The sequence below is a fragment of the Tachysurus vachellii genome, chromosome 19, assembly GCF_030014155.1.
Source record: "Tachysurus vachellii isolate PV-2020 chromosome 19, HZAU_Pvac_v1, whole genome shotgun sequence".
NCBI classification, from domain to species: domain Eukaryota; kingdom Metazoa; phylum Chordata; class Actinopteri; order Siluriformes; family Bagridae; genus Tachysurus; species Tachysurus vachellii.
In genome coordinates, this window is record NC_083478.1 from 21,747,967 (window position 1) to 21,760,017 (window position 12,051).

Here is a 12,051-nt window from a genome sequence, read left to right on the forward strand (position 1 = left end):
CACACAGACAGACACACACAGACAGACACACACAGACAGACACACACACACAGACACAGACACACACAGTCACACACACAGACACACACACAGACACACACACAGACACACACACAGACACACACACAGACACACACACAGACACACACACAGAGACACACACAGAGACACACACACACAGACACACACACACAGACACACACACACAGACACACACACACACACAGACAGACACACACAGACAGACACACACACACAGACACAGACACACAGACACAGACACACACAGACACACACAGTATTTAATTATTATTTAAACATTAGTTAGGTGAAAACATGCTGACTCCTGTATTCACTCACTCCTCTGTCTGCACCATCTCTCCACTGCTCTCCGTCTCTATCGCTTCATTTCTGTCTTTTCCATCGTGCTTCTCCACTTGGTTTATGACCTGACTGTGTTTTCTGCTTTTGCTGGACGTGACCAACCCCTGGAGAGACTTTAAAACACTCGTCCTCTTCTCTGCCAACAATTTACTCCTCTAAAAAGAGAGAAAGAGAGGGAGAGAAGGAGGAGGTTTAAAAACATTACACGTGTAATTATTTAATTTACAAAGAAAGTGGGTGTGGCCTACTGATAGTGTTTTTAGTTGAGTCTTATTTCTTTCTCCTACTTGCTTCCTCTTTTCATCCTCCGTCTCTTCTTGTTTTGGAGACTCCGACTCCTCCTCTCCGTTCTCCTCTTCTTCTTTATTCTTCTTTTCCTTTCTCTCTTCCTCATTAATTTTTTGATCTCCTAAAAAATCATTCCTCTGCTCGTCATCCAGCTGCTGCTTCTCATTTGTCTCTTCCTCAAACAACTTCTCCGTCATCTCCTTCTCCTCAATCTCCTTCCCCCTCGACTCCTCCTCAATCTCCTTCTCCCTCGACTCCTCCTCTTCTTCCTTATCCTTCTTCTCAGCCTCTTCCTCTCTCATTTTCTCTGTCCCATTCTCTACTGAATCTTTATTCCCCTGTTTCTTCTTCTCCATAATCTTCTGCTCTGTCCCCTGCTCTCCTTTCTTGTTCTTTTCAATCGCATCCTCTCTCTTATTCTTAGACACTTTCTCTACTCCATCATCATTCTTCTGCTTCTTCTTCCTCTCCCCCATCTCTTCCACTCTCTTCTTTTCATCCTCCTCTCTCTTCCTCTTCTCTTCCATGTACTCCCTTCCCCCCACCTTCTCTCCAGCCTTCCACTCAACCTCTGGTGAATTCTTCTCTTTCTTCTCCTCTGCATCCCTCTTTCCTTTCTGCTCTTCGGTCCTCCGTCTCAGCACTCTCTGTCCTCCCTTGTCCGCCTCTTGCCTTTTCCTCTTTCCTGCCTCACTTATTTCTGCCTCCAAAAGGCAGAGATTCTCTTCCTGTCGTTTCCTTTTTGAGGCTGAAAACAAAACAAAAAAACAAGCACAGTTTCTCACACAAACTATAAAAACAAGTCTTTGCTTAACTGTTCTTTACCTTCTGCTAGCATCACTTAACCTTCTCACTCTGGGATGTTATTAATGTCTTAGATGTTATTGTCTGCCGAGTGTAAATTTGGGGACAAGGACCAATTAATCATGTCCTAAAAACACAGTAATTAATCTGCATGCAGTTTTAAGCCTGAGCATGTTTACCTGCAGGGCTGGAGACATTGACAGCTGGTATAATCTCCTCCTCCTTCCTTTGCCTCTCTCTATCCTTCCATTCATCATTTGTCTGTTTCTTCTCAGTCTCTTTCTTCTGAGCCTTTCCCTTTGTATCCTTCTGCTCTTCTGTCCTCCGCCTCAGCACTCTCTTTTCTCCCTCACTTTCTGCTTCCCGTTTCCTTGTCGTCACCTCAGGCAGAGCGGCGCCTTGGGGCTCACCTGGAGTGATGAGTTGGGGTTTCAGTGGAGTTGCACCTGGGTCTCCAATGGATTCATGGGTAGCAACTTGGGGAGCAACTGGAGAGTCGTCTTGTAGTTCAGAAGGTAGGTCTTTGCATCTTAAGGGTGAGACTTGGAGGTTTTGAAGCCGAATCTCAGGTTTGCGCAGGAGTGTCTCAGAACTCTGAAGCCGAGGCACTGTAACCCTCAGCCAAGTTTTGGGCTTTAGTATCTGAACATCTGGGTTCTGGAGCCGTGGCTCTGAGGGTTGCACCTGCATCTCTGTTACACTCGACTGAATATCTGGGTCTCCTAGTTGTGTTTCGGGGGTTTTGTGACAGGCCTCTTGGCTCTGTGGCCACGGTTCTGAGGTTTGGATGGAAGTCTCTGATGTGCTCAGCGAAGTCTCAGGGGCTTGAAGCTGTTGCTCTGTGACCTTCACCAAAGTGTTGGTGTTCTGAAGCTGAGTCTCTGGTCTCTGTAACCGAGTCTCAAAGGTTTGGAGCTGAATCTCTGGAGTTTGAAGCTGAATCTCAGTGTTCTGTAGCTGCAACCCTGTGCTCTGCACCCAACCCTTGGAGTTCCGTAGCCGAGACTCTCGGGTCTTTAATGGTGGATCTGTGACTTTCACCCAGCCCTTGAAATTCCGGTGCTGTGTGTCTGAGGTTCGTAGTCGAGGCTCAGGGGTCTGTAGCTGTGCATCTGTGATCTTTACCCAACCCCTGGAGTGCCGGGGCAAAGTCTCTGTGGTTTGAGGTCTAGTCTGTTGGGTTCGAAGCCGAGCATCAGGGTTTTGTATGTGTGGAACGGAATGCTTCCTCAAACCCCTGGCATTCTTGGGCTGTGTCTCTGGGTTTCTGGGCTGAGTCTCAGAGTTCTGTAATGGTGGGTCTGCGACCTTTACCCAACCCTTGGACTTCCGGGGTCGAGTCTCAGGGTTCGGTAACTGTGGGTCTTCGACCTTTACCCAACCCATGGACCTCCGGGTCCTGGTCTCAGGGTTCTGTAACTGTGGTTCTGTGACCTTCACCCAACGTTTGGCATTCTGAGGCAGAGTCTTAGAGTTCTGTAACTGTAAATCTGTGACTTTCACCCAACCTTTGGATGTCCGTGGCCGAGCCTCAGGGTTCTGTAACTGTGGATCTGTGACCTTCACCCAACCTTTGGATGTCCGTGGCCGAGCCACAGGGTTCTGTAACTGTGGATCTGTGACCTTCACCCAACCTTTGGATGTCCGTGGCCGAGCCTCAGGGTTCTGTAACTGTGGATCTGTGACCTTCACCCAACCTTTGGATGTCCGGGGCCGAGTCTCAGGTCTCTCTCTGTTTGGCTGCAGTGTAATAGGCATGTGCCGATAACTGGTTAAATTCATTGCAATATTAGACAGGCACTTCAAACATCATTCTTCTGTCTATAAATAATGAAAGATAAAATCAAGGTACTGATATTCCAAACAAAACCAGTGAATGCTGCAAAAAGCTCTTGCTTAGCTAAATATAATCATTTCCATTTGTTGTATAAATGATCAAAATAACATGCATTAAAATGTCCAAACTCAGATTACATACCTTAATCTCTTTCACTCTGATAAAACTCTGTTTTATCTTCAGCTTCGTCCTTGTTGTCTTTTTGGCTTTGGCCATCTTTGCTTTTGAAATAATCTTCTTCCTGACAGCATCTTTCTTCTTCACTGCACTTGATGTTTTTGCAACGATGGCTTTTTTGGCCAGGATGACCTTTTTGGATGTGGTGAGTTTTTTAGATTGAGTTGTTGCTTTTTTAGACACCAAAGTTGCAGATGTTCCCTTTTCTTTTTGGCTTGGCGTCTGTCTTCTAGTCGGTGTCTCTGAGGTGGATGTTTTTTCCAGAGTGCTGCTGTCTTTTACAGGTGTTTTATCATTCTTTAACGGAGTTGCATCAATAGGAGGAGAGCTGGCTTCATTTTTCTTCTGAGTCTTCTTCTTTTCTGTAGTCCTCGCCTTCCTCCGCATTTCCTTCACCTTCCTCACCATATCGGCCTTCTGTCAGAGACACAATAACCGGTATGGCAGTGTGCCGAGTGTAGTGAGCAAGTAGGAAACTGAATCATAATCACAATACATACAGGTCCTAACATTTGGATATGGTGAATGCTGACCTTTTGACCTTTGAGACCAACCCCTGGGTCATTTTCAATCTCCCACATGGCCAATTGAAAACCTCCTCGTTTGATGGGCTTCCCATATTTCTCTTTGTTGGGCCAGTAATGTACGATGTCCTTGGAAACTAGAGTTGTTCTGTAATAATAATAATAATAATAATAATAATAATAATAATAATAATAATAATAATAATAAAAACAAAATTCAACATTCACAAAAAAATCTAGAGAAGCAAAGACAAACAAACAACATACACAATACAATAAGGCCACTTGTTGACATTAAATCACATTCCCACACAGAGTAATCAACACTGAATTGTGTGTAAAATTTTCTGCAGATGTTGTGTGTGTGTGTGTGTGTGTGTGTGTGTGTGTGTGTACTCACGTCTGGTGTGTTCCATAAAAGAAGATTGGGATCTTATTCCTTGGAGCCTTTCCAACAGCAATCTGTCCATGGAAAATAAAAAGTCATGCCTCTCTCCTTATGTGTCCATCTTTCTGTATCTCTCTCTGTATGTGTGTGTGTGTGTGTGTGTATGTGTTTATGTGTTTATGTGTGTCTGTGTGTCTGTGTGTCTGTGTTAGTTACCCGGGCAGGCCAGAAAGGATACCCTTTCATTTTAGCAAACACGACATCACCTGGACTGAAGTCATGGTGCAGAGACACACACTTCATCTTACACTATAAGACACATACATGCGCAATTTGTGTCAGTTGTATACACACACCAGTAAAGTGCACTCATACACTATAAACACAATTATATAGTGAACAGCCCATAGTGAACACTACTCTTATACACTATAAACACAATTATATAGTGAACAGCCCATAGTGAACACTACTCTTATACACTATAAACACAATTATATAGTGAACAGCCCACAGTGAACACTACTCTTATACACTATAAACACAATTATATAGTGAACAGCCCATAGTGAACACTACTCTTATACACAACGCCCCCCTACACTACTCTTATACACTATAAACACAATTATATAGTGAACAGCCCACAGTGAACACTACTCTTATACACTATAAACACAATTATATAGTGAACAGCCCATAATATACACTACACTAATACACTACCGGGTCATTTGGAACACAACCATATGCTAACATGCTAACAGTAGAGAAACACTACAGGAATGTCGCCATCTATCTGTTTAAAACGAACGCGCTCAGCACACTGCTGTATAAAGGAGTGTGTACACTTCACACTTCACACTCACTCTCACACACACACACACACACACACTCACCGACTCTACAGCACTAATGTGTTCATGAAACTATATCACATTTAATTCCTCTCGCGCTCTCTGCCATTCAACACGGTTTCTCCCTCACACACTTCTAGTCCCGCCTCAGACGTTACGATTGGTTGGTTAGTATCCCGCTTTATGAAGTAGACCTCTCTGATTGGTGAGTGAGGGTAAATAAATGTGACTTAGCCAATCACAGATCAGAAGGCGGGTTTGATAAGAACACTGAGGTGCTGAGAGCCGCTTTCTCGATTTGTTCGGTCTTGTTTAGAATCAACATGGCGGCTCTGTAAACTAACTCACCGGACTACTGCCACCTGCTGTGCTGGAGCGTGATCACTAAGCGCCTTTAAGAAACATTTTCCTCCTCAGTAACTATTAGTGTGAGTGATGTGATGGTCACTGGGGCACCTTCATCACCTGGGCCAACTTTGACCTGATGGTCACTGGGGCACCTTCATCACCTGGGCCAACTTTGACCTGATGGTCACTGGGGCACCTTCATCACCTGGGCCAACTTTGACCTGATGGTCACTGGGGCACCTTCATCACCTGGGCCAACTTTGACCTGATGGTCACTGGGGCACCTTCATCACCTGGGCCAACTTTGACCTGATGGTCACTGGGGCACCTTCATCACCTGGGCCAACTTTGACCTGATGGTCACTGGGGCACCTTCATCACCTGGGCCAACTTTGACCTGATGGTCACTGGGGCACCTTCATCACCTGGGCCAACTTTGATCAGAATGCTTCCTCAGTCTGTGTGACACATTTCACTAGCATTTGCCAGACGGTTTTATCGACTGCCACACACCACCAAGCCAGAAGAGTTTCTGTAGTCAGTCAGATATTCATTAGCTTTTATTAATTATAATAATATTGAATATTTCTTAATATTTTATCCATGATAAAGTGTTTACACAAAGGATGTTTACACACTTTTACATCACACTTATTCCACAATAACTAACATATTGTTCACACACTCAGAACGCAGTGTTTAATTGATGAGACGTGATAAAGCACAATACTATTAACACCACATGTTGGAAACAGTTCAGAGGGGTTAAAGGTCATTGCCAGGGTTACACATTGCCTGTTTATCAGATGCTAGCTGTTCATGTGTCATTATGTGCTAGCATCATGTGTTGTTATCACCCGTCTCCCTTCTGATCTTCACCGGCATGGAGGACTTGCGGGATTTCTTTCTGGCTGTTGAACCAGTGACTTCACATGCATTCTGATTGGTCCAGAGATGAGTGGAAGCCCCGCCCCCTGCACTATTGGCACTGTAAACTGATATTTTACGTCGATCGATCATTTCTGTGTAATTATTTGTGTTTACACACAATGTGCTAGCAGGTGCTAGCATAGCCGCTTCAAAGAGTTTCACTTCCTGTGGGAATTTTACTGCAGACGTGGAAGATTGGGATGAAGACCACTGCCACGTCATGGAGTGTGTGTGGTGTGTGTGGTGTGTGTGGTGTGTGTGGTGCAGGCGTGGGTTTGGATTAGCACTGTGTCTGTTGCGGCTCCTCAGTGAGCTGAACAACATGCCGCAGCCCTCCACAGTGCAGCGGTGTTTGATTTTAAGATGCACAGCATTGTAGTGAATCTTCAGCGTTCCCCTGTCATAGAACGATTTCCCACACAAGCCACAGCTCACACGAGACTTTCGCACAGAAGACAAGCATGAACGACGATCCCCCACTTCTGAAAAAAAAAAACAAGGAAAGTAACCAGTGTAAGTAAATGTAACACTACAGCTGCTGATGATGCTAAGGAAGAGGATGATGATGAGGAAGAGCACTGTGTAAGATTCACTATTTCACTAAAGCTTATGAACTCCTCTCTCTCCACTGTGAGATTTACTTTCCTGCTAACATGCTAGCGCTGATTTAGTGCTACTGAGGAAGGTTTTTCTAATGAAGAACTTTTTTGTGTTTGTTTCATTTTTACTGACCTCGGTGTTTCCTCCCTTCTCCTCCTCGTATCAGGGAATTGGCCGCGATCGCTGCTGGAGCTTCTGCGTTGTCTCCAAGTTTTATCCCTTGGTCTCGCTGGAGTGTACAAGTGGATTCTAGTGGAATCTTGCGAAGACATGATGAGGAAGACTCGCAGCATTCCTCTATGCCTCCTGAAAGATTTCCTAAATGGCTCGATCCAGGTGACCTTTGACCTCTGTTGATTCCATCCATCTGGAGACTTTGACCTGTGTTGAGAACGAGCCGGTGCGGTGTGGATGTGGAGACGTTTGGTGAAAGCAGAAGCCGCGAGTGCTGCGAGATCATGAGCTCTGCGATGGATTTAGTTTCGCCAAAACGTAAAAACTGGTGCAGGGTCACAGATTCGTCTTGAGGTGTCATGATCACCCAGACGTCCAAAACCTTCCCTGACGAGTCCTGCACAGAAAACACACAGGAACAGATGTATGTGTGTGTGTGTGTGTGTGTGTGAGTGTATGTGTATGAGTGTGTGCGTGTGTGTGTGCGTGTGTGTTTGTGTGCATGTGTGTGTGTGTGCGTGTGTGTGTGTGTGTGTGTGAACCTGCAGCTTGTATCCTCGGACGTAATCATGCAGGGTCCAGCTGTGTGTGTGCAGGATGTTGAGGACGTGTTGGTGTGTGAGGACACTAAAGAGTCTGTCCAGGAGAATCTTCATCCTGATGGGAAAGGCGTGTGTACTGAACAGGATCAGAGCACTGAGGTCACACACAACACCTGAGTGAACAACCTCCACCTGATCTGAACACACACTCAGCTTACTGAGAGCTACACACACACACACACACACACACACACAAAGAAAACAAGTTCACATTTTCAGGTGATGGAGATTCCACCTCTCTCTCACACACACACACACACACACACACACACACACACAAAGAAAACAAGTTCACATTTTCAGGTGATGGAGATTCCATCTCACACACACACACACACACACACACACACACCGTGCATCACCCAGCCGTGTTTGCAGCGTTCACATGACCTCAGATCGAATGGTTCAGGCAGGAAACACTCGCAGCTGCAGTTTGTGTCTGTACACCTGAGCACCTGAGACAAGAAGAACGTTTTCTTATTTAACTGACTGACAATCAAAAAAGCTCACCTGCAAAAAACAAGCAAACAAACAAACAAACAGTAACTTGTGCATACTTTAGAGAATATTTCTATATAATATTACAGTTTTACTGATTCACACATGGGGGGCACGGTGGCTTAGTGGTTAGCACGTTCACCTCACACCTCCAGTGTGACGCCTTGTGTGTGTGGAGTTTGCATGTTCTCCCCGTGCCTCGGGGGTTTCCTCCGGGTACTCCGGTTTCCTCCCCCGGTCCAAAGACATGCATGGTAGGTTGATTGGCATCTCTGGAAAATTGTCCCTAGTGTGTGATTGCGTGAGTGAATGAGTGTGTGTGTGCCCTGCGATGGGTTGGCACTCCGTCCAGGGTGTATCCTGCCTTGATGCCCGATGACGCCTGAGATAGGCACAGGCTCCCCGTGACCCGAGGTAGTTCGGATAAGCGGTAGAAGATGAGTGAATGAATGAATGATTCACACAGTAACACATTAACAAATAGATTAATAATCAAAGCTGCAAGCAGCATTTCCCAGGTTCAAGCGTTTAAGGCCTTTAGGGAGTCTAAGACCTTAAAGGATTTTCACATACACAAAGTGACCCGCAAGTTACAGAAGGTGCCATAATATATGTCATGTGAAGTACTCACCTGTCCAGTTTTCCCTAAAATAAACAAAGTCATATCGGTGAGTCTACAATCCTCGTGCAAAGCAAAACGTCTCTTTGTCTTTTATTCAGTTATCACGTTCACTGAGTGTGCGAGTGAGTATGTGAGTGTGCGAGTGTGAGTAAGTGTGCAAGTGTGAGTGAGTGTGTGTAAAAAATGTCAGAGATTCTAGAATCAGAAGAATCTCTGATTCTAGAACTGTGTTCAGACTGTGATGTCACACAGGATAATGAAGATTGACAGGAGATGTCCAATGGTAGGGATCTGAAAAGATAGATAGTGGAGCAAAGAGAGAGAGAGAGAACAAGACCAAACAATCGCCACGGTTTTTGAACTGTGACCTCAGTTTGACCTCTTTCACATGTGTCCCAAGTTTGGTGTTGATAGCTCATTTAGTTCTTGAGTTATTGACATTTTAGTAAAACTGGCTCCTCACAGTCCGAACGTTTTGGGGCCCCTTAAGGACCCTGAATCAAAATTTTGACTTTTTTCCATAATTATTGACATTGAGACTCCAGAGAATATTACTGCACTGGATTGGTCTCGATCAGGTGAAAAACCTAGGACTAGGTCGCAAAAGTAGGTTTCGGACAAAATGCGCTATAGCGAAAAAATGTAATGGCGGAAATGAAATTGGAGATATACGTTTTTTAAGTCATGAGCCAAGGATTCCAATGATATAAAGCACTTGAGATTTGGACATAGGGGTTTTAGGGGTTTAGGGGTTATGGGGACAAACACGTTGAGTAATCCGATTCCGCTGAGTCCTTGGCCCTGAGTAACTGTGACCAGTACTACCATCTGACCAAGTTTGAGCTCTCTAGGCCTTACGGTTTGGGCTGCATGATCGTTTCTAGGGTCGGAATAATAATAATAATAATAATAATAATAATAAGAAGAAGAAGAAGAATAATAATAATAATAATAAAAGTCAGAACGAATACAATAGTGTTCTGCGCTTCGCGCTTGAACCCTAAATATTATTCTGCATTATCTGGAAAATTCCCATCATTAACACGAGTCGAATATTTAGAAATATTTATAATTAAATTATAGAAATTAATTAATTAATAAATAATTAATAAATTAATTATAGAAAATAATTGAATGAAATCTGCTGTTTTTAATTTATTCTAAATGTTTATTTATATTAGAATAATTATTAATCTAATTTTTTTTTATTAATCTAGTATTTTTAATGATTTAATGAAAAAACATTTAATAAACAATTTAATAAAGATTAATAAAGAACACTTTTTATTTATTTATTTATTTATATATCTATTTATGTGACCAAATAACAGTTAAATAGTTTTTATGCAGAAAAATATTTTAATTTTGAGAACTTTCAGACCAACAATCTATAAATATGTCATTAATATTCATAACAAGTATTTATAGAAATCATTCATCAACTGAATCGAATCTGTTTCTAATCCTATAAACTTATTTATAGTGAGAGACTCAACACAACGGAACAAATAAATACACACAGAAATGCTTCACAATCACAGACAATAAAACTGAAATTGTGTGTGTGTGTGTGTGTGTGTGCGTGGTGTGTGTGTGTGTATAAAATAATACCAACCTGCTGATCGAGTGTGTGGACAGTGTGTGTCCATGTCTGCATGTCTGATCCGGTCCTAAACAGCATGTGTCCTGTTCGTGGTGTGTGTTTGTAGGTGTGTGTGTGTGTGTGTGTGTGTCTGTGTGTCTGTCTAAATAAATGGTCCTTTACTTGGTCCTTTTGTAAATGTACATTTCATAACTCCACCCACTCAGTGATAACGGGGAAGTGAACACAGATGTGACTGGATGAGTCTGAAGAGGCAGATTGAGAAAAAAAGTGTGTGTGAGAGAGAGAGAGTGTGTGTGTGGGAGAGTGTGTGTGTGTGAGAGAGAGAGAGTGTGTGTGTGTGTGTGTGTGAGAGAGAGAGAGAGAGAGAGAGAGAGAGAGAGAGAGAGAGAGTTTGTGTGTGTGAGAGAGAGAGAGAGAGTTTGTGTGTGAGAGAGAGAGACAAACACACACACACTCTAACACACACACACACACTCTCTCTCTCTTTCTAACACACACACACTCTCTCTCTCTCTCTCTGACACACACACTCTCTCTCTCTCTAACACACACACACACACACACACTCTCTCTCTCTCTCTAACACACACACACACACACATACACACACACACCTGAATGAATTTAAACACCATATTGTTTTTAAGTGTCACATTCAGTCAGGGGTGTGTAAAACCTTTGACAACATAAGAATCAGATTTGTATAGAAATAAAGTTGGTATAGATTACTGATTATCATTGTGTTTACCCACAGAACTGATGTGTGTGTGTGTGTCTTTATGGGACAATGATGTTTTTCATCATTAGTGTTTTGTGTCTTTTAGGACATTGTGTCTTTATGGGACATCAAAGCTTCTGTGTGTCCTTGTTAGAGTATTCCATCTCTTACACACACACACACACACACACCTGTGAGCTGTGGCCAGTAGGAGGATTCAAGTGACCGAGCCAAAAGAATGGAGACTCAGGAGAGAGGAGGAAAAAATCTTACTTTTATCTTTTACCCTCTTTTTCTGCTCCCTCCCTTTGTTGCCACTTTCTGTCCCACATTGTGTGTGTGTGTCTCTTTGTGGATGATCCAACTTGGCATGTTGTTGTTGTGACATGCAGAAGATTTCCAGACTTACTGAGAAAGTTTGCCTTTTTTGTCATAATTAACAGCTGAAACTGTTTCACAGCGTTTCCAATGTGTGTGTGTTTGTTTGACGTATTTAGAAAATATAAACCGTGTGTGTTAATAAGTTCAGAGTGAAATTAAAAAACCCTAAAACTTAATCATTTAAACTAGAATCATATGTTAATGCAGTGGGGTCACGGTGTCTTAGTGGTTAACACGTTCGCCTCACACCTCCAGGGTTGGGGGTTCGATTCCCACCTCCACCTTGTGTGTGTGGAGTTTGCATGTTCTCCCC

At 43.3% G+C, this 12,051-nt stretch overlaps 1 protein-coding gene and 1 long non-coding RNA gene across 7 annotated transcripts in view; both read right to left on the bottom strand.

The window, feature by feature from the left end:
- psip1b (PC4 and SFRS1 interacting protein 1b) overlaps positions 1-5,502 on the bottom strand; it is an 11,953-nt gene extending 6,451 nt beyond the window's left edge. Inside the window, exons 1-9 of one of the 6 annotated variants that reach the window (XM_060894197.1) lie at positions 5,302-5,500; positions 4,619-4,711; positions 4,415-4,476; positions 4,024-4,162; positions 3,455-3,907; positions 2,785-3,216; positions 1,656-2,595; positions 633-1,420; positions 361-539 (exon numbers count right to left, since the gene is read on the bottom strand). In XM_060894197.1, the coding sequence (XP_060750180.1) occupies positions 361-539; positions 633-1,420; positions 1,656-2,595; positions 2,785-3,216; positions 3,455-3,907; positions 4,024-4,162; positions 4,415-4,476; positions 4,619-4,705 (3,080 nt within the window). In that variant the 5' untranslated portion in view covers positions 4,706-4,711; positions 5,302-5,500. Of the gene's footprint in view, positions 1-360; positions 540-632; positions 1,421-1,655; positions 3,298-3,454; positions 3,908-4,023; positions 4,163-4,414; positions 4,477-4,618; positions 4,712-5,301 lie in introns of those variants that run through there. The other 5 variants (XM_060894195.1, XM_060894193.1, XM_060894196.1 and 2 more) reach the window with 5 other exon arrangements.
- A 2,399-nt stretch (positions 5,503-7,901) lies between these two features.
- LOC132861840 (uncharacterized) lies at positions 7,902-10,764 on the bottom strand. Its single transcript, XR_009649979.1, has 3 exons — positions 10,649-10,764; positions 8,266-8,368; positions 7,902-8,077 (listed from the first exon to the last, which is right to left on the bottom strand). It is a non-coding gene; the product is annotated as an uncharacterized LOC132861840 (long non-coding RNA).
- Between the last annotated feature and the right edge of the window lie 1,287 nt (positions 10,765-12,051).